Source organism: Orycteropus afer, unplaced genomic scaffold (genome assembly GCF_000298275.1).
Source record: "Orycteropus afer afer isolate SDZICR_OR568_19922 unplaced genomic scaffold, OryAfe1.0 scaffold00196, whole genome shotgun sequence".
In the NCBI taxonomy this organism is placed as follows: Eukaryota; Metazoa; Chordata; class Mammalia; order Tubulidentata; family Orycteropodidae; genus Orycteropus; species Orycteropus afer.
This window is the reverse complement of record NW_006921783.1, coordinates 1,448,904-1,475,826: the sequence shown is the minus strand read 5'-3', so window position 1 is coordinate 1,475,826 and position 26,923 is coordinate 1,448,904. Positions and strand designations below refer to the sequence as shown.

Genomic DNA, 26,923 nt, shown 5'->3' with positions numbered 1-26,923 from the left:
ACGGTGTTGGTGAAGAATATTAACTATACCATGAACTGCCAGAAGAATGAACAAATTTGTCTTGGAAGAGGTACAGCCAGAATGCTTCTTACAAGCAAAGATGACTGCTTTGAACATTATCAGAAGGGACCGATAGTCCCTGGAGAAGAACATGATGCTTGGTAGAGAGTCAGCAAAAAAGAGGAAGTTTCTCAAAGAGATGGACTGACACAGTGGCTGCAACAATGGGCTCAAACAGGACAACCATTGTGAGGATGGTACAGGCCCAGGCAGTGTTTTGTTCTGTTGGCCATTAGGAGTCAGAACCTAACAACACCACACTTCTTTTGCTTGCATCTATATATTTTTAACAAGGAGCATTAAAACACAAGATAAAGAAAAAAATAACTCAAATGCTTTAAAAAAGGATGTTGTTAACACTGAACAGAGTTTGGAAGAATATGTCAAATATATCAGAAGGAAGTAACAAGGGGTGGAAGGATTTATGTGTGTCCTGTAAACTGTCACATAGTTTTGTCTGTTGCTATTTGGAGTCAATTCTAACTCATGGCAACCCCATGTGTGCAGAGAACTGCTCCATAAGGTTTCTAAGGCTGTGGCCTTTCGAAAGCAGACTGGCAGGTCTTACTTCTGAAGTGCCTCTAGATAGATCTGAACTGCAAACCTAGTATTCCAGAACTTAACCATTTGCTCCACCAGGGACTGCTCATGACATAAACAAGGTATAGGAACTACAGAGGCAGAGGAAGAAGGGAGAAATTAAGATCAACTTTGGGGTCTTATTTTCTCCAAATGGTTTTCTAATGAACATAGCCTACCCCAGGGTGGATTAGTAAATATATCACAAAAGATTTGTCTAAATATATATATTAAGTTAAAAAGCTTTTGTGTATGGAAGAACTTTTTATTTCTTCCTTCAGAGGTCAAGGATGTCTTTTATGTTCAGATAGATTCTTCACATCTGAAGAAGAAAATGCAGAACACCAGGAATTTCTTTGATCTCTACATTTTCCTAAAAGCACTATTTTCAGCTCCCCCCATTTCTTTTTCCTTTTGAAATCATGCAAAACACTGTCACACACATACTTTTGCCAGATAGGCATCTAATGTTGTCTGGGTTCCATCAGAAATCCTGGAACAGTGACACTCAAGCCCTCCCAGGCTTTGAGAACTGTGCACCTACCTGGAAGTGGAACACTCAGGTTCTGTACCTCTCCTCATCACAGGATGATTACACAAACCTCTCTTTTTGAACTTTGGTACCCCTGGAGAGTGGTGTAATTGTACTCATATGTCATTTATTCTGAGCTCCCACCCAGCCAACTTCAATATGCAATAACTCATTTACTGAAACATGTAAACAACCCCAGCACTAAAGCAGCCAAATGGAAAGCCGCCTTAACCACAAGCTCTAGAAGGTATAATAAAGGCTAGATTCCGCCTCTTGGCTTGGCAAAAAGCAGTTGGGAGGATGCCATGATACTAACTTGGGAACACTTACGACATTTGGGTTCTAGGTGGCTGCCACTGCTGTCTAGGCTAGCACTACTGGAATACCAGAATCTGTTGTTGTTGTTGTTGTTATATGCCGTCGAGTCGGCCCCGACTCATAGCAACCCCTCCTTGGGTTTCCGAGGCAGTATCACTACGAAAGTAGGATTGCCCAACCTTCCTTCCGAGGAGTGGCTGGTGGGTTTGAACCGCCAGCCATCTGGTTAGCAGGCAAGTGTCTTAGCCACTATGCTACCAGAATCTAGTAGAAGAAATATACAGGAAATGACATTGCCAAACTTTTTTTCCTTATAAAGGCAGATAATTTATCCATGAATTACCATCTTCCCAGTTTCCCTAGGGAGGAGCCAATGGTTAAGCCAGCAGGATACAACTGGAGAGAGAGATATAGTAACAGCTTCCTCTGACCTCAAGGTCTAGTCACAATGCCATCTCTTCAAGAACAATGCTACATAACAAGTTAAGGCTTAGATCATCACTTACTGGAAAGTACAGATGACATATTACTCCAGAGATTTCTCTGAAAAGGTCCAGCTTATTCACTGATGGAAGTCAGAGTGGTCCAATGGATAGCATTATTCACTAGGAGTAAGGAAACCTGTGATATAGACACACTGGAGGTCCCACCAGTCTACTGGTGTCTTCCTTCCATATGTCCAAAACAGAAGTTTCTCTCCCTGAAAGCTAATCCTCCTGTATTCCTGGCTCGGTGACGGGCATCACTGACTTCTCAGGGTTCTTTGGTTCCTTTCCCACCTTGACTCCAACATTATCTTGTACCCTGGATTCTACTTAGGTACCCTCCCTGCCTGCTTTTACATTCCCGTTGCTGCTCCACCTGGACTACTGCAGACCTCACTCACAAGCACCTGTTGTGAGCCTACTAATGCCAGGGCTTGCCTCGGTTCTTGGGCCATAATGGAGACCACAACAGTCCTCATGGAGCTTACATTCTAGTGGTGGACAAAAGACCAAAAACAAAACAGAAAAACTAGTTGTAAAGTATGTAGGTACCTTAAAAGAAACAGAAAGCAAAGAATAACAAAGGAGGTGGGTGGAAGGACCAACTTTAGATGGCCAAGACTCCTGACTGGTCTTGTCTTTGCTTCCACGTAACCTATACAAAAGAGCCCTGGTGCTCAAAATGGTTAAGCACTAGCTAGCTACCAAAAAGTTGGCAGTTTGAACCCACCCAGTGGCTCTGTAGGAGAAAGGCCTCATGATCTGTTTCCATAAATATTAGTCAAGAAAACCCCAGGGGGCAGTTTTACTGTTACATGGGGTCACTGAGTCGGATTCAACTTGACGGCACCCAACAATAACATCCTACACAAAGCTCCCCTACTATCTCCTCCAGGTATAGAAGCTTTCCTCTCCCTAGCCTTGCCAAAAGTCCAATTCAGCTTTCACCCATCAGTTCAAATGCCACCTTATCACAAAACCTTTTTGATCCTTTTCAGCAATACCCTTCCTCTTTTCAGTTCCTTTCTTACAGCATTCCACGCTATTTTGTAGTCATCTGCATTATCTGCCTAATATCCCTAACTCTACCATTAGATGGAAATCCAAAATCCAAATCCAATGCCATTGAGCTGATACCAAGTCATAGTCAAATTCTGACTCACAGTGAGTGACCCAACAGGACAGAGTAGAACTGCCCCATAGGGTTTCCAAGGCTATAAATTGTTACTGAAGCAGACTGCCTCATCTTTCTCCTGTGGAGCAACTGATGGGTTCAAACCACTCACCATTTGGTTAGTAGCTCAATGCTTTAAGCAGTAAGCCACCAGGAGATCATGTATTAACAGCTTTGTCTCTTCCCTCTAGCACCTTAAACTCAGTAGACTTAAAAAATGAATTCAAGGGTTTTTTTTTTTTTTTTTTTTTTTTCAATGTGGTTAATGCTACTACTGGCCCTAATTATTTCATAGGGTTGTCATGAAGATCAAATAAAAGTCAAGATGTGAAAGTGCTTTGAGAAAGAAAAAAACGGGGTGTACAAATAGAAATTGCTTTGTAATCATAATTGTAGCAAACACTACTCTGGGAACCTGCCCACACAGAAAGCCTAAGAATGGAGATGGCTCTCCCAACCTTTGCTACAGCGAAGCAAAATGGCTATCCATCTATTTAAGTGGCAAAACTTTTAGCCTACGGCCTTTTCTGTCAGTGCCAATTTTCCATCACTTACCTTGTGATCACAGAATGAAACAAATATGCTGAGGCTTGGCTTTCTGCAGAACACAGTGGTTAGGAGTCACAATGCCTGGGTTTGAATCTCTGGTCTGCCAACTCCTCGCTGTGTGTGACCTCTTGATAAATTACTCTCTCCACATTAGTTCCCTCATGGGGTGGTTGTGAGGGTTAAATAAAGTACACATGGCGCAGTACTGAAAACAGTGCCTGGTATAAAGCAATTTTCAAAGTTAAAGCAATCCACTGTGCTTCCTGGTACAAGGTACAGTAGAGTGGTCCCTGGGAACTAATCTTGATCACTGGCGTAGAGTGTGGTGGTGTACAAACTGGTGTATAATGTGGAGATACATAAAGAATACACCATGGAGGGGACACCATGGTGCAACGAGCCTTGAAAATGAGCCCAAAACAGTATGAGGTTGGTCAGAGAAAGTTTGGCTCATCAGGGAGTTTACAATCTGGCCACTCAAATTAAAATCACTGTCAAGAAGCTGAAAGGTGTATTAAAAAGCAGAAGAAAAGCAGAGAAAGGGCTCCTCTGGTTAGTATTGGGCCTTCATCTGCTTAACTAACGAAAGAAGGCTGAGAACACCAGAGTTCTCCTGCACCGTGTGAGCCAGGCTCTGGGTCTACTGCCAAGGGTGAACCTGAGCTGCTGTTTGTTTCCAACACAGTGAGGGGCCAAGGAAGACGACAGTGATTGAAGAGTTGTTCCCCACCACCAAATCCATAACTGCCTCACTCTTCTAAAACATGTTTTTCCATTGGAAACAGACTGGAACACAAGCAATGCTGTCAGGCTATCAGTCAAAAGTGATCTGAGTAAAGGCAACAAAGGGAAATACCAAATTTGGGGTGGGGTAAGGTATAAAAGTACCCACAAAGGTTCTTTGAATGAACAAGGCTGTTTCTCAAGGGTTCTAGGTAGAAGGCAACTTACACAGAAAGACAGCTGTCCCTGAGAAACCTCAAAAGGAGATGGTTATAACTGTTGGCTTAGATGAGCAGTTTGGGGTTCTCTCTTAAAGCCAATGACCCATAATAAGCCAGAGCCTACCCCCAAGAATTCAGGAATGTGGTTTCCAATGCAAACAGAAATTAAGTTGTAGAAATAGTGCTGGAGCATGTCCAGGCACTCCCTATGTCCTTTGAGTCATTTGGAAATGGTTAACAAATGGGCTGGACACCTGGACTGATTACCCCTGAAGGGGATTTCCACACAAACCCTACAGTGTAAAATCATCCTCCTCTTCCTTCCCAAACAATTCAATTCAGTTACACCCTCTCTAAAGGGAGCTCTGGTAGCATGGTGGCTAAGGCACTTGACTGCTCACCAGAAGGCTGTTGGTTCAAACCCACCAGCCACTCCTCGGAAGGAAGGTTGGGCAATCCTACTTCCGTAGTGATACTGCCTCGGAAACCCAAGGAGGGGTCGCTATGAGTCGGGGCCGACTCGACGGCAAACAACAACAACAACAAAGTGTGTCTCAAACATTTCAAATTTCCTAAATTTGCTTGTAGGCTAAGTTAGAGCAGCAACTGCTGCTGACACGAAGAAACAAGGAGCCAAGCAACTCTGTGCTTTTTTAGAGTTTATTTTAAATTAAAAAGAGCAGATGTTTAATGTTTGAAAAAGCCACACATTTGTGGGTTTGGCTGACAAACCCTCTAAGCTGCATTTCATATCTGTTCCCATAGAGTCAGCCAGTCACTTGCAACTGACTCACTCTGGGCCAGTCTCCTGACTACAGAATTAGAATTCCATAACGCAAACGATTCCAGGGTGTTTGGGTGGAGAGTGGGGGCCATCTAAAACCTTTCTTTCCCTTTTTAATTTAGTAGTATCAACACCCACAGAACAAACTGCTAGTGGGTCAAAGAGAATGAGCAAACACTTGGCACCTGGTTATCCTACTGCCAAGCAATTCTAAAGGCAGTGAGTAAGCAGCTGTCCAGAACAGGTTTTTGTATAATCCCTTTTAAGAGTACTGGTTAAATATGCAAATATGTGGAGGTTATTTGCTGTGATTGAAGGGCTCACCCCCAAGGCAAACGCATTACCTCAGGTGAACTTGGCTCTGGTGGGGAGGGAGGGACAAGAACTCAAACTCCAGTCTAGCAGACACAAATGACCTGTTACTTCTAGAGTTTAAAGTTCATTGTGTGGTTTCTCATCTTCGAGAATAAAGGGACAAAAAAACTTTCAGAGGTGAGAGTTTTGTGTGGCATCTCATCTACCATGTTTTGTAAATACCAGCGAAGCTTTGATCAATGCGAGTCAAGAGATGAAATATTACTTAGCTTTCAAAACTATTAAACTCCTCCTGCTGAGTATGTTAATTTTTTGTGAGCACATAAAAACCAAAATGAACCTCTGCTTTGCTGTTTATTTTCTAATAGGAATGGGACTTTCAGGTATGCTCAGGAAGATCTCACATGCCAACTAATGAAGCGTTTACCCAGCAAATTTTACTGGATATTGTAGATGAGCTTTCCTAACAAGGATTAAAAGCTAATATTTTCTTTGGTCACGTTGTTGGAAGGGACCACTACCTGGAGAAGGATATCATGCTTGGTAAAGTGAAGGGTCAGGTGCTTCGACAGCATAGTGCCTAAGGCATTTGACTGCTAACCAGAAGGCTGGAGGTTCAAACTCACCAGCCACTCCTCGGAAGGAAGGTTGGGCAGTCTATTTCCATAGTGATACTGTCTCGGAAACCCAAGGAGGGGTCACTCGTTGGCACATAACAAAGGGTCAGCGAAGGGGAAGATCCTCAGTGAGACCGATTGTCACAGTGACTGCAACAATGGGCTAAAGTATAGCATGGATTGTGAGGATGGTACATAACCAGGCAGTGTTTTGTTCTGTTGAATATAGGGTCGCTGTGTGTCAGAGGTGACTCTATGGCACCTAATAACAATATGCTTCTTTTAGAACAGCACTCTTCATAATGGGAATAAATTAGAAAGTGCCAACTTTTAAGGTGGGAAGTTTAGAGATCAACTTTCAATTATTTTATGTATTTGTTCTTGTCTTGAATACACTAGCTGGAAGCTTATTTTTTTAAAAAAAGCTTTTGGTCTTGTTAACCAAGTCATTAACTCATTAATTTCTGTTTTCATTACTTTTTTTTTTTTATTGTTGTGGTTTTAATTTCTTTAGTACAATGTTCTTTTTCACTTTAGTACAATGTTCTTTTCTGCAAGTCTGATGGAGTGTATCTTCGCCAGAGTATGTACACATATGCTGAGAGCATGAAAATGTTTAAGGATTAAACACAACGCTGTGACATTTGGCATGTGTTACATTAGATGCTCTCTTTGATGAATTAAAAAAATGGTAATATTGTATTATATATTGCCTGATTTAATCCTTAAGATTAAACATGTTCACCTAGCTCTATTTTTATAGATGAATCATTTCTCAAGGTCACATATAACATGTAAATGGTCGAAATCTAAACCATCAACAAGGGCTATTTATTGTACCTGGAGGCAAATGAGTTTCAAAATATGGGAAAAAGTTGACACTCTAAGGTTGGGGAACTCTATGAGCTCCTTACATTTGGGTCTGTCTAAATATAATTCACCCAAGTGAAAACCAGTTGTCATTGACTTGACTCATGGTGAGCCCATTCGTGTCAGGGTACAATTGTGCTTCATACAGACTGCAACGGCTAATTTTTTCCAAGATATGCCTGGGCAGACTCCAACTGTCACCCAGAGCATGTTAACCCTTTGCACTACCCAGGGACTCCATGCTAGAGTACAGAAGGGCAATCAGGATTTTATTTAGCTTACTGAACTGTTTGTGCTCAATGAGTTGGTGCTGAATTGAACGGGTGAGTGAAACTATAAACACCTCATGCTGTCTTTTGAAAACCAGAGCATGCGAAGCACAGGCTTCACTTGTGGGAGCCTCCATTACATTTAAGTGACTAGCATTCTATTCTCAGACACCTAGCTGCCTTGTCAGTTTCTGGCACCTTGGAGAATGGGGACAGGTGGCTATTACCCAAATGTAGTCTCCCTTTCTTCCAGACCAGCTTCATCCCTCAAAATTATTTATAAAAAGAATGCAAAAATGGTGGGTAAACTGGATGCTGCATTTTCATGTTACGTTAACTGCCTTAAAGGAGATGCTTTTTCGTGCTTAAAACAGCTGTATAAACGACTGATGTACTGTACTGCTTGATGGTCACAGAGCTGGACATGACAAAATATGGCAGACATTCAAGGCACCAAAATGAAACTTATACAAAGGAGAGAAGAAATCAGGAGAATTCTCAGGCCCTTTTTTTTATTTGCAGAAGCATCAAACCATCCATTTGCAAATTCCCTGGTCTCCCATCAGCTGGAATTAACTAGGTATTATCTGTGGCATCATATAACAAAACAAAAACAATAACAAAAAAACAAACCCAGAACAGAAGGATATCACACTGCTCCAGGTGGAATTTACCTGAATGCTTAATGAAGGAAAGGAGGAGAGCTGTTCATGTTTTTTAAAGCAAATTTGTTAGAAAGGTAGTGAATAAAATGGTCATCGTTAAGTCAAATGCAAATACTTAGAGACATTCAGACTAGGAAACCAAGTTTTTCTGTTTTTAATACCCTATCATGAAAATAAATTTACTAATAAATTGCTAAGATATAGTGAAAACAGTACAATTCATATTTGCTTTCCTCTTTCCTTTCTTTAGACAAACACCAAAATGCAGGTGAAGGAGATGAGACATGACAACTAGAAGCTGATTTAGAAATTTACGCCAAAGAGAGAACCCTAAGGAAGCTAAAAATCATTTTTGTTAATGTGGACCTATTTACAAAAGAGCACTCTTGGATACTGCTTTTGAAGTCAGGTCAAGTAATAGTCATTGTTAAAAAGTCCCTGGGGGCAAAAAATGATGTTAAGAAAGCATTAACCTTTTCAAAACCCACAAGGCAGGTTACTTGACCTTTCACAAAAGGCAGGTTTACCTGTTATTTATTTAGTTGGAGCCATGGAGACTATCCCCATTTTCCTCCTCTCTACATGCTGCTAGGACATAAGAGCTTTTTATCTTAAGCCATGATGCCGGGTAAGGTTGGAGAAATGGGAACAACATTTGATATGGATGGTCAGATGAAAGATACCAAAATGTCAGACAGCCCATCGACTGCTGTTGCCATGAGATTCAACAGTCAACATCAGTCTGATAAGCTACCCGACAAGATGATACAGCCATGCAGATGTCACGACGGTAGGCAAAACAAGCAGACATTCAAGTAGGGTTTCATAAAACAAATCAGGCATTTCTGCCCTTTTGAGATTAGACTCAATTCTATTCTCAATACACTGTAGGTTGTCAATTTTCCTAAAGGAAAAAAGTGAAATTATTGTTTATTTTCCTACAAAGCAAATAAAAATGACCAGGGTCAACCAGTAACAGCTCAATGGAAGGGGGGACCCCACATAACACAAAACACTTACAGAAAGGCAGGAAAATTGAGTTAACATACAAAAGTAAATTTCTATGCCTGTTAAAGCACACACCGAGCCAATTTAATTTTGTTATGAGAATGAATCTCTCAGCTACGAGAAAGTGTAGTAATTAAAAGAAAAAAAAAAATTTTCTCTCCAGTGCCATTTGATTTGTATTTTTATCACCTCTCTGGTTTTCAGAAACAAAGAAATCCCCATCCTAGGCCAATCCCATAGGTCACCACAGCAGCGTGTATAGCTGCCTAATTCCAGCATTACAAAAGATGCCATGGTGCTGGCTCTTATATGCAAATAAAGGATTAAGAAATCCTGGTTGTAGGTGGATTTGGCAAGGCTGCCATTCAGTTGGTAGAAGCTAAAAGGAAGTAAAAAATCAAAACGCTCAAGAAAACGGACACATTTTGGAATGATCAAAGATGTCTTTATAAAGTTTTTTCTTGACTTCATTCTAAATATACAGAATAAAAAATGGCGTCAGCTCATTTGTGAGACACCAACCAGATTTTCCTTATACTGTCTCAAAATTTAAAGATCAGTTTTCCCAGAGGGTGTGCAATGCATCATAAAATGGCCTTGAGGGTGGGATCAAGGAAGGGTTTGGGCAGGATGGCATATTAAATTTTACCATGATAGACATGCAAGACTGTTATCCAATCTAGTGTAATTTATATACATTTTGATGAATTAGAAAACAGCCATCATTTGGACAAGCTAAAAAGCTTGACACACTTAGGAATTTTTTTTTTGGGGGGGTGGTAGTGGGAATTCTTAAATTGTATTTGTGGGCCTTCTGAAAGTAACAAATTGAAGGCCAGTTTCTGGTAAGTTTGCTGCCGAACATCACATTCCACCCTTATAAAATACAATTTGGATTGAGTTTAGGGTGGATACCTTACCTTAACACACAAAGGAAAAGTAAGTCAGTGCAAAATATGGACTAAACTGGTTTCAGGAAGAAATATTTAAAAACTGATACAGGTTGGAAAAGGGAATTTTCCTCCCTGGTTTGGAGTCCTCCTCATTTAAGGCAGGACTCAGCCATTCTAATTTCTGCAGTTAAAAACTTTCTCCACTTATTTAGTTTTTTCCTCTGAGTTCAACCGCTGTTGGATTCGTTTGGCATAACTTTGTGCCATGGAGTTAATGATGGACAGGATGAAGTAACACACCATGACAACGACCAACTTCTCAAACATCCAGGACAACCAATTTTCTCCCTGCAGGAATAAATGCAGAACAATCCAAGAAGAAAGGCTTCATTAGTCCAGAGTAAAAAAGGGATCATCTACAATGTGTTAAAGAAAATAAACAGACCTTGGAATTTAAAAGAACAACTTAAAAGGTCTAGACAATCCATAAGGATGAGTCTCCAGCCTGCCCTGAAATTTACCTGAGGTCACATTCAGGCATTTTTACATCCAGCTATAAAGATATACTTTGCTAGATGTAAAGTCATTGTTGATTCATATAGTTTGGAAGGGAATGAGTACCAGGTCAGTCATCTCTCAACTTTTACTGTGACAGAAGAATAAAGCCGTTGATTAAAGCCTTGGGTTTCTAAAGCCAGTAAGTAGCTCCACTTAAGCAGATTGTTGCAGAGTAGTGTTCAGAGTCTTCGTCCCGCCCCCCCCCCCCTTCTGGTATCAGGAGCAGCTTAAAAAATGTATCTATTTCTGAAGTCCTGCTTGGTCAATTGAGGGCAGCAAAGGCCCACATGAAGAGTTTAAGGCCATTTGGGGGAAAAAAAAAAAAAAAAAAACCAAAACACACAACTGTGCTTCCTTCTAGTTTCCTATTTCAGATTATTGCTTACTCATCCTCTTCTAGATATTTTCCTGCCATAGAACAGTTTACAGAAAAGGCAGGGCTAGGGTCTTGTTTCAGGTTTTTAAGCTCAGCCATGTTAAACGCCTTGGGTGTATAAAAAAAATGATGTTTTTCCCCACTTTCCCACAGGGGGAAAAAAAAAATGAAGGGAGATATTCACATGATTTCAGTAAGTTCAATACTTTGTTATGCAGTGAATTTGAACTTTTAAAATCTATTTGAGTGGCAAAGGCTGAAAGCTAATTTCACACCTGCTGAAGAAATCATTTAAGGTCAAAGCAGTAGCTGATTCTACTTAACAAACTCATTATTTTCCATTAACCCTACGCATGTTTTTGGGACAAGATGCCCCAAATAGAACATACAGTTTCTGTCTTAAGGCTAAGACTCCCATCAGAAAGACTAGCCAACAAAACACTCTTACCAGCCAACAAATGTGAGTGAAAGTGATTTCAGTCTGAAACTGCCCAGAGAGAAGAAGAAAACGGAACAAGGTCTCACCTGTACGGTGCCCGTTTCACTTTTGTGGTGAAGTTTTTGCCGCTGAGCTTCCAGGTATTCCTGGAATGGCTTCTGCAGAGAGGGACCTATGCCAGGGACAGCACTGGAGACAGGGTGGAGGAGCCCAAGGAAGAAGATAACATTTGGGAAGGAAAGCAGAAAGAACATTAGAAAAAATCCACTTACCGCCTGGACTCAAAAAGCAGGGATTGGATAAGAGAAGGAATAAAATACAACAACCAGCAGAGCCGGGAACATTCTGTCAACTCTTTCTAAAAAGCACATACAAATTCTTTCTTCCAACGTCCCTTTAAAGGAGAAAACATGGTTGGGGGGAAGCTAGGAGCTGTAAATCAGGAGCCCCATCTAGCAGAAGACTTCGTGCTCAGTGAGAGGGGAGGCGAGCTGATGCTGTACCCTGGAGTGGCACAAAGAATAAAATGAATGACTTCTGAGAAGTCCCACATTTATCACCACCAGTTCCTGTAAGAACTGGTTTGAACCGATTAATAAGGAAATGACTTAGGCTTGTGTCATCCCTAGTTAAAAAAGAAACTGCCCGCCCTCTCTCTGACTTGTCCCATCTTCTCAAAGGGGGCGGTCCTTTCTCAATCTAAGTCCTTATTAGGACAATCTGTGCGTCATCCTTATCCAAAAAGAATGCATTAGCAAATTGGGTAGGCACCTCCCACTAGTCAAAAGTCAGTGATTAACAAAGGAACAAAGAAGAACTATGAACTGTGAATCACTTCATGGTTTATGGTAGATGATTTGCACAGAAACTACAGTACATTACTAAACAACTTGTTCTGAGATGAATGGGATAGTGATCTCCGGTAAGTTTATGTCCCAGGAGCTCCCTCTCACCCAGAATACACCGAGGCAGTGCTGTGAAACCGGTTTGGCAACTGTAGCTACCAGTTTGAGGCAAGCTTGCAGGCTTTTTTTTTTTTTTTTTTTTAATGGTAACTTGGGGCAACTCAGAAAGTCAAACATACCTATTTTCTCTACCCTTTATTTTCTCATCTGACACACTAGGGATAAAAGGCAAATGAGTCCAATCTCTTCCCAATACATATCTGCAACAGTGCCCAATGCTCCCACTTTTTAGAAGAACTAGATAGCTGCTTTCTGTTATAAAAAGCTGAGTACAGGAAGAGAAGCTTTCTGCTAGTCTATTTGTCAGATTTCCTTGATCCAATTATCTATTAACCACCAATCACTTAATGGAGTCCCTATTTTGTGTCCAATACTGCCGTAGATGCTATGGTAAAATATAAAACTGCAAGAAATAATCCAGGCCTACAAAGAACTTAAAATCAGTATGAGGATTAAACAAGACCAAATGTTAGAAAAGTTCTAGTGGTTTGTTCTTTTTTTTTTTTTTTTGCTGGGGGGGAAACAAGGAAGGGACTGGCAACAATCATTGCAGACAACCTTCAAATTAGTCTGAGAAGATAAACAATTTGCCATGTTAAGAAGCCCATTAGGAGTTACACTTTAGGTGATGCCATTATACTTTCAAAGAATTATCTTCAGGCTACCTTGGCAATTAATTTTCAAGGTGCTAATGCCACTCCTCCCCTAGAAGGAAGATAGGGCAATCTACTTCCCTAGTGATACTGTCTCCTCAGAAACCCAAGGAAGGGTCGCTATGAGTCCTCAGACATAACAACAACAACAACAACAACAACATGTTACATGCTTTGAGGAGTTTTGGGTGGTGGAGTGGGGAAAAAGGTCTCTATGCAGTTTTGTATGAGAGACTAGGAAAACTGTTGAAAATAGAGCAGAGGTTGAAGTTTTTAAAGCAATATACTAACCAAAACTGTCAAGAACAAATACCACATAATTTGAATAAATCTAAAAAGTGAACTTAATCCAAAATCTAGGTATTCAGTGTTATATAGACAATTATTTGCCATATCTTAATCTTTTATTATATATTCATAAAAACTTGTTACTTCTATTTCTACAAACAATGGCTTATGCTGCAGATAGCTAATACAAAGCACTCATGCAGGAGAGTTTTCTTTATCACTAAAGAGCTCTGGTAGCATAGTGTCTAAAGCACTTGACTGCTAACCAGAAGGCTGGCGGTTCAAACCCATCAGCCACTCTTCGGAAGGAAGATGGGGCAATCTACTTCTCTTGTGATACTGCCTTGGAAACCCAAGGAGGGGTCGCTATGAGTCCGTTCTGATTCCAAGGCACATAACAACAACAAAGCTATTTTAGTAATGGACAAGATAAAGATTGAAATTACAGCTGCTACTCTTAATATGTATGTTCAGTAAACAATAATACCAGCCCACGGCCTCATCTCTCAAGTTACATTCAGGCAGCAGACAGAAACAAGGATCCATTAACTTAAGGTACATACACATGGGTAGAAAATAACTTGCATCACAATTCAGTGGCTTTTTATAGTCAGCTTAGGAAATAGCCTAAATGCCATTCCCTGAAAAAGATTACATTCAGAATGATCCTGTGCATGTGGCTAAGGACTCATCTCAGTCCACAGTGAGTGGCTGAAGTCCTCCATATGCTATTAAGTGCTGATTAAGTTCAAAGATTTACAGATATGTGCCGCTTAATGTCCACTATACTTTTTGTGAGCGTTCCGTGAAATAGGACGTTATGGTTATGTGATTCGGCTGTTGTGTGAACACCTGTGTCGAGAGGGTGCACTGGCCCAGGGGCTGCTGTGTAGCACATGTCCTGGGCAGCTCCTGCTAAGGATGCCTCAGATGAGCACTTGGTTGGGCCCCTCTGCTAAGCCAGCTGCAGAGAAAGCCAGGTAGAACTGGGGAGGGGAGGTGTAGGCCTACGGCCCCCGGGTCAGATACCTTTCCTTCAGTATCGTACGGAGCCACACCAGGCAAAACATAGGGACTAGACCAGCTGAATCATGGGAGTTGAGGGAAACAGAGGTTGGGAGTTTGGGCTTGGGCCTCCATTGCCACAGACTAGGTGTGTTCTGGGCCCTTGGTAGATGTGGGGTTCCAATATCAAGAGGATGCTCTGATATCTTGGCACTCAGACATTTGGGTGCCCCTGCCCACGGATGTATATGCAGTCAGATGTTGCCCGAATGGACATTAAACGATGCATACTCGTACAGTCTTGTGATGGAGAGGAACATAAACTAGGAGGAGAACAAACATACAGAACTATTTTTCAGTCAATGGTTGGACTACAAATATACTGCAGCTAGCTTTGTAAGCCATTTGCCTAGGTAAGAAAACTTAAAAAAAAAAAAAAAAAGATAAAAATGAACTGATTTCATGTGCTTTTTCTTGCTGTGGACCTTCAACAGATAGGTAGAAAAATCTTTGTCAACGATAAAATCTTGGAATGTTCTTGACACACAACAAATATGTTTCAGATAATATAAACTAAAACCAAACCAAACCCACTGCCATCGAGTCGATGCCGACTCATAGCGACCTCCATTGGGTTTCCAAGGCAGTGAATCTTTACAGAAGTAGATTGCCCAGACTTAAGTGGCTGGTAGTTCTGAACCACTAGCCTTCTGGTTAGCAGTCCAATGCCTTAGGCACTGCACCACCAGAGCACCTTTCAGATAATATACTTCATTAAAAAACAAATTTCCTTTGGTCAATGACATGAGACAAAGTATATGTGAACTGCTGTATGAAAAGTGAATTTACTCTGTAAATCTTCACCCAAATCCTAATAAAAAAATAATAATAATAAAAAAAATTTCCAACGAATTATTATATTTTTTTGTTACTGATTATTTTGTTTTGGAAGAAAAAAAAAACCAACTTTGAAAATAAAACAAAACGGAACAAAAGAAAAACAGGTAAAGAAAAAGTACAGAATGCCCAACTGACCCAGAGCTCTAAATGGTTTCACGGGGAAAGTATTTTCCCACACTTACATATGTAAGTACCTGTTAAAAGAAATGACAGACAAATTTCTTTGCAAATCATAATAGTGTTCAATAATCCATTCAGAGTAAACTTCGGGCAAAATTTTGTTAACCAATTTTGTAAAATTTTGTTTGCCCAATTTGCAAATAAAATCTTTTTTTAAAAAAATATATATACCACTCTGCTTCTAGAAATCAAGTATCTGATAAACCCTAACCTTTTGCCATATTCACTTAGAATGAATAAGGTCTGCATTATCCTCTGTACCCACAACGGCCAGAAAGTCTTCCAGAGGAAGCATCACAGTTGGCAGAGGTTGCAGGGAGTAGGTGGAATGATTACTCCTGTTTCTCACAATGCACAGTTTTCATTTGTTGGTTAATCTGGAGCACACACCCGTCCCAAGCATGCCTAAAATTCGTCAGTCATTATTTTATTACTCGTTTGTCAAGAGACTCCTTTCAAATTGTATTAAGTTTCAAACAAATTTGCTAATTAGATAGATATAAAAAACTGGCCACTTGATTTACTTTGAATCTTTTCTCCAACATGGTGATAGTCATCAAACTAGGACTTGTTATCAGAAGACCAACATTTTCCTTGAACTGTTCATGAATCTGTTTGGATTTTTCCATCCAGGTGTGTGTGTTTTGTGTTATGTGTGTCCATAAAACTGGCAGAAATAACATGAACTTAGAATAATGATTTGCCTTGTTGGCTAGCCTTATTTTCAGAGTGGATATAAAGGTTAAACAGTTGATCTGTAAAAGCCTAAGGATATTATATGGATTCTATAAAGTAATTTTTAAAATTTAATACATAACACAGATTCTGCTCCTTTCTCATTGACTTCTTTGAGGATCTTAGCCTTAATGTGAGCATGTAAGTTATATGGGTTTTCCTGAAAAAATATACTGCCTGACATGGGTTCCTAGAAAGGAGGCTATGGAGTATTAAAAGCTTGGGCACAATATTTTACCTTTGTTTAATTGTGTATTTCTTTGAGGCTGGGTTTTATTTAACATCGCTCTGATGACTAATCAGAAAGTCTAAATACAATCTCAGAGTATTTAGTATACCCAACCCAGTGTCACTGAGTCGATTCTGACTCAAAGTGACCCTACCGGTGAGAGTACAACCACCCCAACAGGGTTCCCAAGGCTATAAATCTTTATAGAAGGAGACAGTTTCATCATCTTTTTCCTGCAGAGTGGCTGATGGGTTTGAACTGTCAACCTTTGGGTTAGCTGCCAAATGCTTTAACCACTGTGTCACCAGAGCTCCTAAGATTCAGGTTAGGGAAACATTTAAAACAAACGAGAAATATGAGTTCAGTCATAAATGTTGATATAATTCAGAAAGCATAATAGAGATATTTTAAACTAAATTGAGACACACTCTTTTCAATAACATCAAAAGCAGCTTATAATGCCAGAGCAGAACAGACTAATGGTCTCTAAATTATGTATATGTAACTTATAAGCGATAGGCAAATTCTACTGTATTATAGAGTCTATGGGTGATGCAAATGATTAACGTGCTTGGCTTCTAGTCAAGAGAATGGAATTCTTGTCCATTCAGAAATGTCTCAGAAGAAAGACCTGGCAATCTACATTTGAGATGTCAGCCATTGAAAACCCTATGGAGCACAGTCCTGTTCTGACACAATGGTGTTGGCATGACTTGGAACCAACTTGATGGCAACTAGTTTTTATTATATTATAAACACAGTAAAACACACACATTTAAAAAGATGAAATAAACAGTATCCTTAAAATAATACTTACTTTAAATGTCTTACTAATCATGATGGTTTTCATTCTATCATTAGTCAGCATATCAAGGCGTATTCTAAATTGTGTCACTATTAAGCTGACAATTTATAAATTTTTTTTTTTCCTGAAATCTCGACAGATCTCATTAGACTGTCATTGCTTTTAACTTAATGTGGTTGCTGAAGACTGCACTGGGAACTAGTGGAATGCCAATGCTGCAGTTTTCTTGGTATTCCTTGTGAGCAGAATGTTATTAGTACTATCTTCATTCTACTGCTACTTTATAGTAGTAGCTATTTGTCTGTTTATGAGGAGTCGGTTGGTTTAAAAGTAAGAATTATAACCTATAAATCTAATTTGGGGCACAGAAAAACATACCAAGTTGCAACATGCTAAAGGTGACCAAGTAAGCAAGGGGTTCACTGTGAGCCCCCGTTGTATGGTGGTACCCCCACTTCTCCCTTGGGCTATCTTTGTACTCTCTGTGATTTCAGGACATAAGGATTGAGGGAGTGCCAATAAGACCTATGGTAAGCTACTGGCTCCAATTTATGTATAGCCATATAAACTTTATTATGTATATGTACTAACGTAATAATGTTATATGCATTACAAAAACATACACAAAATGAAAATATAAAAGATAAGATGGAAGGAAGCATAAATAGAAGCTCTATTATTTTAGTTTAGATCATTTCGACTATGAAACGGGGTACAAATAATACACATTATTCCCAAAGGGTTAAACAAAACCCAAAAAAAACTTAAGGCTTAGTCAGCAGACCAACTCAATGCAGGACTATTAGCTGCTCTATTCACCATGTGCTCATAGTTAAAACTTTAGATAATGTTTCAAATGAATACTGTGTCTTTAGAATTTTCTTGATTGGATGAGGACCACTGTGTGGTAAATTATCACAGTAAATCAAGTTTATAACTTGATTCTAGAGAATTCTATCAATTGAAATCAGGTCCAGGATCACAGTAGTAGAACCCCAGATAGAAAACGGTCCTGTACTAACTGAAGGCAACCAACTACTCTGCTGAGGAGATTAAAATGTACATTTCAAGTACCTGCAGGATGTATTTACAAGGATGAACTAAAAACCACCTCCTCCTACCACCCAGCTATGACTCTGTACTAAAGCATCTTCTGTCTTCTGTACTAAAGCGGCACTGATTGTGTGGGAGAGAAGGTCAGCAACAAGATGAACTGCAATTCTCTTTCCTGACAACAGTCCTGTAAATAATTCTCTACTTTGTGAAATGTGCACGTTAGTCAAACATTGTAGAGTTAAATTTTCCTCCCCACCCCCTAAGCAATGATCTAAATAGGCTTAACGGTTAGTATTTTAATGAGTTGTCATTTCCTGTCTGATAAAGATTCTCACAGTATTTAACCACCTGTTTCCCTGGGGCCCAACCAATACCAGACCTTTATTCATAGTGCCTCAGAATGGACCTCAGACTCCTGGCCAGATTTAACAATGACAGATTGCCCTCCAAGTGAAACTGCCTCTCCTCCTAAGGTAGATTACTTTGGAGAAAGGGGGCTGGCTGGGTAGGGATTTATCAAGCAAACTTTCTGAGAAAGCCAAAGTGTGACTGACATGAATATTTATAGCCTTTAGGCCCTCACAGACAAGAGAGAAAAACATGATAAAAGACAGTAATTATTACTTCATTATCTCAGGAATAGGCAAAAATAAATGAATTGATGTTAACTGCAAATCAATTCATATTTAACCTAAGTAAAAATGTGATCTAGAACTGTATGTGTGACTGCAATAGAAGTGTTAGTACCATTCCCAGTTCGCTGAATAGAGTTTCAATCTTTGAAACTGATAGCCTGCTGCCACCTAGTCGATGCTGACTCACAGCAACCCTATGAAACTGATAGTTTAAGAAAAAACTGGAAACAGACATACTTTTTGGATGTGAAATATGGTATCCCACCCAAATAAAATTCTTTCACATTCCAGGATCTCTATCATAAAATAAATGCAGGATGAAGATAACCCACCACCCTAAATGATTCAGTGGTTTTGCATATACATACAAGTTCGAATGGACAGTTTCTGGCATCTTTTAAAATTCACTGTGATTCAACCTCAGGATTTGTGATTAAAACCTCTAGGATTTCATTCACATCTGTGCCCCTTTCAAATGATTAAAACCTCTTTTGTACTCAAGTTCATTGTGTGCAGAGTGGTATTATAAACACTTGACACCATTCCTTTCTTGGTGGCCGGGTATAAGGAAGACCACTGCTTTATCCAGAAACATCAAGTGTAATGTTGCTAATATTTTTCAGCATATTTCTATCACTGGAGGTTTTTTTTTTTTTTTTTTTTTTCAAAAAAAGAATTCTCAATTGCCTTTGCTTTGAACATTTGGAACTGTTTTCTGTAAGAATCAGAATGGAGGTTAATATTGCTTTAAAATTAGCAATTACTCTTTGAAATATGCTATAATTAAAGAGATGCCCTTGAAACAAAACCTCCTTTTAGAATGCAGACTTCAGCGGCAGAGGCCAAGTAGGTATTTATGTTAATGATAAGGCCAGAGTTAAAGTAGGGATCTATGATTAGCTGCCAAATAAAACCCTGCTAAAAATCAGCAGATTATTAACTATTTCAAGTTACAGAAACTGACAGCTTTTTATAGTGACAAATCTATGGCTTGAAGACCCACTGAATTCCAAGAATGAACAAATTAGCACCAGGGACCCACAGACCCAAAAGTCAAGAATACAGAATAGTACGCAAAATTTTAAATTTAAGGTGAGATGGTGCCAAAGTTCACGTGGCCTTGAGATCACTGAAAGTGGCCTGGTGGTGAAAAGGCACCCCCCCCCCCCAAAAAGTGACATTACTGATTAGAATTCAACCTCACCTAAGAATAATCTAGTTATTCCAATCATTAGTCAGACAGAAAATCACTAACCCGATCATTAAATCACTAAATTAAGAAGAAACAAAGTTATAGTATCTGCCCTTAATGAACTTAATCTAGAAGGGTGATAGGAGGGAAAAAGTATGTATTTAAACCTACAGTACAGAAGCCAGTAATAACACTAATACTAACTACACTGGCTATAGCTTCACACAGGTGAATTTCAGTTGTGCTAACTTTATTTTAAAAATATCATACTGTATGTAATCTTTGGGGACTATTACCCAATTGAATTCATACAGCAGCTATTTGAAACTGGCACTCTTTCCAAATCTCCAGTTTCTAGTGGATTACCTTACCGCTTCTATGGTCTCTCACAATATTCCTCTTCTCTACCTCAAAACTTCTCAGAATCTTCATTCCAGTTTTAAAGAAGTGGTTAAACAGGATGACAACCAATCCACTTGGGCTTTTGATCCTATCTCCTTTCACTTCTTACCTTTGTAATGAATTTAACTTCTCTGTACACCTGGGTTTCTTCATTTACCTAGTGATAGTACCTCACAGCTTTTGTTGTGCAGATTCAATAGAAATTTATGTAAAGCACCTGGTACAGTAGGGCTTTATTAAATGTTAATTTCTCTTGCACATTTTTCCATGTACATTTTCCATCTTTAGTCTTTTAATAGTCTTTCCTTCAACCTAAAATACATAGTCTCTCCTATTAGTGAATGAATAAATTTGGTCAACAAATATGTTCAGAACACTTAACATGTGCGAGGCAAAGACCTCATCCTTATCCCTGCTGCTTTGTAGAGAACATGCATTCATTCATTTTTTTTTAAATTTTCATTGTGATTTGGGTGAAAGTTTACAGAGCAAACCAATCTTCTATACAGCAGTTCACATACGCTTTGTCTCATGACATTGACCGCAATTTCCCACAACGCAATAGCTCTCTTCCCACTTCCTCCCCAGTTACTTCCCTGTGTCCTTCCCTCCCATGCACTCCTGCCCCCTGAGTTGTCTCCCTGTGCATACACAGCTCTTCTATTCTCCCATGATTACTGATCCAATAATTTTATGTAATCCAATTTAATTGAGTTTTATTTTTACCACTCTACCGAAATGCTCCGGGAGCTCTGGTAGCATAGTGGCTAAAGCACTTGACTGCTAACCAGAAGGCTGACGGTTCAAACCCACCAGCCACTCCTCGGAAGGAAGGTTGGGCAATCCTACTTCCGTAGTGATACTGCCTCGGAAACCCAAGGAGAGGTCGCTATGAGTCGGGGACGACTCGACGGCACATAACAACAACAACAACCGAAATGCTCCAATAATGGTCAACAGTAACTTCCTAATACAATGTCCATTTCTCAGTCCTCATTAATTAGTCCTCTAATTAAAAGAGTCTAACCCCAGAGTTCCTGCTTTAACCTTTAACTATGCTGCCTCCCAATATCTGTAACAAAAGATAGAAATGTCAAAAGAGAAGAAAACATAAACTACTATGGACATGAAGACAAATGAGTTTTCTATCTAAACTGCAGAAGGAGGTATGTTAAAATAAGAGTGTGTAACTGAGTCTTAGCAGTGGGAGTCCTAACCTTTTTTGGGTAACACAAATGTTTGTGTTATACACTTCCATCACTTTTTATGATTTTACAATGATCAAAGTCAGAGACACTATGTACATGAATCATTTTATATTTTACAATGAAAAGGCAGATTTTCTTTCTGTAGAAGAAAAAGTCCAGGCCCACATAGTTCACATTGACTGCTTGCCATAGAGGGAAGAATAAGAAACAACATTCAGATTCAAGCACTTACTTCCTCATTGGTTAACATGATCTCTCTTACCACAGGCAAGCCCCAGTCTCTGAAGTCAAACATCAAGTTAACTGAGAAATAAGAGAGAGCAGAGAAGAGCATGGAACATTCTGTATCTGGTAAAAAGTCCCTGCCTTCAGCCTCATCCCCCAGCCTTTAAGTTCAACGATTGAGTTATGGAAACTTTCTTGTGTGGTAAAACTGGGGACTTTGTCTTCCAATAAGACCCTGGCAACCTGACAATGAGCCAACGTTCTGCATATGGTTTGTTTTGAGTCATATGGTTAATGTTATTTTCTGGGAATTCTCATCCTCTATTTGGTGAGAATACTGGAACATGTCATTTTAATCATGATTTTAAACTTAGATTTGGTCATGCTCTTTAAGAAATATGTCCAGGTTTCTCTCCATTTACATTCTCATTGGAAAAAGTATAAAAATTAGTTTTAAATTAAAAAAAAAGCCTTGCAATAGGGCCAGGTTTGCTGGTCTGATAGAGTCTGGTGGAACCACTGAAACTATGGCCCCTAGCTGCCCTTCAGGTCTGGAACTGAACCCACACCTGTGGCTTCCAGCCTAAAAAAGACAGGCATATGAGCTGAACATTTACCTGAGGTAGATACACTCCCTGGAGAGAACAATCGTGGGAGAAAGAAGGGCTGTTTATGCACAGGGAGAAAGCTCAGGGGGCAGGAGTGCACAGAGGGATGGACACAGGGAAGAGGTAACTATCGGGAGGAAGTGGGAGGAGAGCTGTTGCATTGTGATAAATTGTAGTCAATGTCATGAGACAAAGTATACGTGAACTGCCGTATGGAAAGTGAATTTGCTCTATAAATTTTCACCCAAATCACAATTAAAAAAAAAAAAAAAAAAAAAGCCTTGCAACAAATCCATTTCTAGCTCTGAAGTTCCCTGGTTCTTTGGTTCTGTCTCCTGACATATTCCAAACAGGATACCAAAGAGTGAAATAATTCCATTTCAAACTTTCTCTGTCCATGTGCTAAACATACTATAAACCAAAAGGCTTTTTTCCCTCAAAGTAATTACCTGGATTCTAACCCCTCAGAATACATAACTGATTGATCCCATCCCCTGAACCTACTAGTGACATTGGTAATTACTTTCCAGAACTAAGAAATAAATATAATTATTTTTATCTCATTTTGGGAGAGGGGAACTATTTACCCTTAAAACTACAGTAAATTTTGGGGCAGGGCCAAGAAGTTCTCTGGGACCTTAGTACTGTCATGCAATGACATACTGTACTAAAAATACCACAGGCCAAAGGCATACTTAGCTAGGCCATTTTATAGCAATATTGAGAAGTCCTCTGGGATAGGGACATTTCCTCCAGTCATCAGCATAGCATTAAATTCTGTAAAATTAATAGTAAACTGGGACCACCAGTTATGTAACTATCAATACCAACTCTTTCTGACACCTAGAGAAAATGAGCAGCCTGGCTTGGCCATTAGCAAGTATACCTATGGTGTTTTTGCCCAAGCTTGGCTCTAGACAAAACTGTAAGTTATATTATCTTGCTTATATCTAATTTATCTTTTATTCACAGTTTCCCTCTTCTGTGTTACCCTTTTCATCATTTTCTTCCCACTTCCTCATCTATCGTGCACTAAGGAATGCTCATAGAAACATTGCTCAAAACAGCTTAAGTTTGGAAACAACCCAAATGGATGAATAAATTGTAGTATAATTACCCAATGGAATAATATATAGTAGTCAAAATGAATAGTGCAGTGACACACTATAATATGAACAAAATAACATTAAGTGAAAAGTCCCAAAGGCCTGTAAGTTAGCACAACTAAAATAAAAAATTATATACTTTTTGGAAATACATACAGAAGCAATAAAACTACATAAGACAAGGAAGAGAATGATGAAAATGGGATTCAGAAGATAACCTTGTATGAAGGGAGAAATGGGATTGAGATTTTGGGGAAACATTTGATGTAGGCTACTGTCAAGATCCTGGATTTCATTTTGGGTAGTAGGTTATGGGTGGTTATAAATAATTTTTTTTTTTAAAGTTACACTGGTCTTATGGAAAGACTATGGGATTAAGAGTCAAATAGATCTGAGTTTTGAATCCTAGCTCCACTGCTCACTGGTGTTGAGATAAGTGGGTGATTCATAACCTCTCTGAGCCTACTTCCTTAATGGGGAAAAAATCCATCATTCAGGGCTGTAATCAGAATAGTAATAATAAATATATACAAAAGTGCCTACTATGTTTATCTGATAAAAGGCTTTGTCTTGGTTACAGGCATTTTACTGACCAGAGAGTACAGTAAAATGAGTACTCTGAGAGGCAGACCTTCCTTTCAATCTTCCCTGAGAACACAAGATACTTATCTAGCAGTCTATCTTTTCATCCAGTCAATAGAAACTCTAGAAAATGAAACTTTAAGAACACAGGCATCATCAAACTTGAAACAAAAGGCATTTTAAAAATCCATATGCACTGGAATGCTAACTCATTGATATGAGTGTATTTCAACTAAATTGTAAAATATGCGGTTACAAGACATTTTCACATTATGACTGAGTTGGAAAGACTGTCAGTGGCCTTCTGAGCTGGAGAAGAAAACTGTGGGCAGAAACTTGGAAACAAGCTTCAAGGAATTTCAGTGTCCAGTACAATGCTTCTTGACTCAAAGGTCCTCAGTACATAGTGTTTGAAGGAATGACTAACTAGAAGTGTATGCCTGTGGCAGAGTTCATATTTAAATCTAGATTTGTTTTGTCCAAAGCTATGCTCTTTCCACTATACCACTCCCTAGCTGTCCTGACTGCAGGGATGCATTTTTAATTATTCTTTGCTATAAACCAGAATCATAACCATTGCTGTCAAGTGAACTCTAACTCATAGCAATCTTATAGGACAGAACAGAACTGTCCCACAGCATTTGCTCAGCTGTAATCTTTACAGATGTAGACTGCCCCACCTTTCTCCTTTGGAACAGCTAGTGGGTTGAAACCACCAACCTTCTGGTTAGCAGCTGAGCACGTAATCACTGAGGCATCAGGGCTCCTTTCTTTGTCATAATATCTCATATAGTGAAACCTCTGAGAGCCCGAACCTGATGCAACTGCCTTGTTTTTCCAGGTTTCTCAAGTTTTCTGCCTTTGGCAGGGTGCAGTCTTAGCACTTTTTGATCACTCGTTTTAGTGGAAAACATCTGAGTTTTCCTTCTCTGACAGGTTTCCGCCTTACACAGGTTCCAGCTTTTGCAAGTTTTAATGTAATTTTATTTTTGATTTGAACTGTTGCTGATTTTTTGTCTTGCTTCCCTTTTGATTTTTTTTTTCCTCTGCCTTGGCAACTCACTATTCCCTTACTTATTGGTATATAGTTTTAAATATCCTTCAAAAGACTGTATCCAAACTTTACTAGTTTAGTTTGATAACTGCTGTACCATTTAAGAGTTTAAACAATGTGAACAGAACTGACAATTTGTGTACAGTAACTTTCAGTTCAACAATGAGTCTAGTGAGTCAATCTGATTGTTCCCCTTCCATTTTCTGAAATCATTTGCTAATCTATTATTATGGTATGAAATAATAAATATAGAGCTATTAAAAACTCCTTTTTGTTTAACTTAATTTTCAGTCTAGGTTTGGTGAGTCTATTAATTTTCATTTGAACACTTTTATTTAAAAGCATTTCCTACTTCAAAACATAAGAAAACAAATCATGTCCAGCTCAACTGGAAAATTTGATTAAAAAATAATGCTACAACTGACAAAGATTAAAAAGATACCATTTGACATTTGGTAATAAAGAAAAAATAATGAATTCTAATTTAACTATGTTGGCCTAAGCTTAAAGGCACTTTTATTTGCATATATTACAGTAAGTAATATAACTTTTTAGGAACTCTAAAGGCTGGGGAAGCAGAAGAAGACAGGCTATACAAATGACGCTAATTTTTATTGACCAGATCTTTATTTGGATACCATGAGTTCATTTATTCTGTAGATCACTTATTGAGCACCTGCTCTATGTCAGTCATGATGTCAGATACTGTTCACTATCCCTATCATTAGAAACTCACAGGTTAATGGTGGAAAGATTAATAATCATATACCCACAAACATAAATGTAAAAAATATAACTTTAAATGTGCTGCTGTTAACAGAGGGCCCTGGTCCATGCCAAAGAGGTATTTGGCCTTGTTAGGAAAGGTTTTCTGAGGATGCAATAGCTGAAATCTAAAGGACATTTATATAGACCAGTGTGGTTCTCAGTGGGAGAGGGAGAACATCCCCCCCCCCAAGATATCTGGCACTGTCTGGAGACATAATTGATTATCACGACAGGGGAGATATTACTTGCATCTAGTGAGTAGAAGACAGGGAGGTTGCTAAGTATCTTACTATGCACAAGACAGTCCCCCACATCAAAGAATTATCTAGCCTGAAATGCTGGTAAGTGCCAAGGCTGAGATGGCTTGATCCAGGGAAAAGCATGAGCAAAGCCCAGTGGTGGGAAACTCAAACATGATCAAAAATGGTTAGAATCAGATCATACAGGGTTTTATTTTTAAAATGACGGAAAACAAAAGAAGAGTTTCAAGAACAAGAGGAGCTGGGGGATGAGGAGATTGTGATGACATGCTCAGATTAAAATTTCAAAAAGTCTTCTCTGTTTGCTCTAAGGGTGTTCGGATTGGAGGGGAGTATAACTGAATGTAGGGAGATGAGCTGAGTAACTAATAACTACACAGAAACTCCAAAAGCTGGGAAACAGAAGGTGGTAGTGCTAATAATATGTTGTTGTTAGGTGCCCTTGAGTTAATGGCCAACTTATGGAGACCCCATTGTGGTGTAGTAAATTACTTTGTGTGGCTTTTCTACCCATAAGTCTTTGTAAACTCCAAGGTGGGATTTGCTACGAGCAACTGAGGAGCTCCTGATTGCTGAAGTTGTCCACCTGGAGTATTTCTGTTGGGAGTGGCACAAAACAATGTTCTGGGAGG

General features: G+C 39.2%; 1 protein-coding gene across 1 annotated transcript in view; it reads right to left on the bottom strand.

Annotated features, from left to right (window-relative positions):
• Positions 1–10,266: 10,266 nt before the first annotated feature.
• Positions 10,267–26,923, bottom strand: part of VMP1 (vacuole membrane protein 1) — a 120,718-nt gene continuing 104,061 nt past the window's right edge. Inside the window, exons 10-11 of the mRNA XM_007947861.2 lie at positions 11,522–11,624; positions 10,267–10,410 (exon numbers count right to left, since the gene is read on the bottom strand). Coding sequence (XP_007946052.1) covers positions 10,267–10,410; positions 11,522–11,624 — 247 coding nt within the window. The remainder of the gene's footprint in view (positions 10,411–11,521; positions 11,625–26,923) is intronic.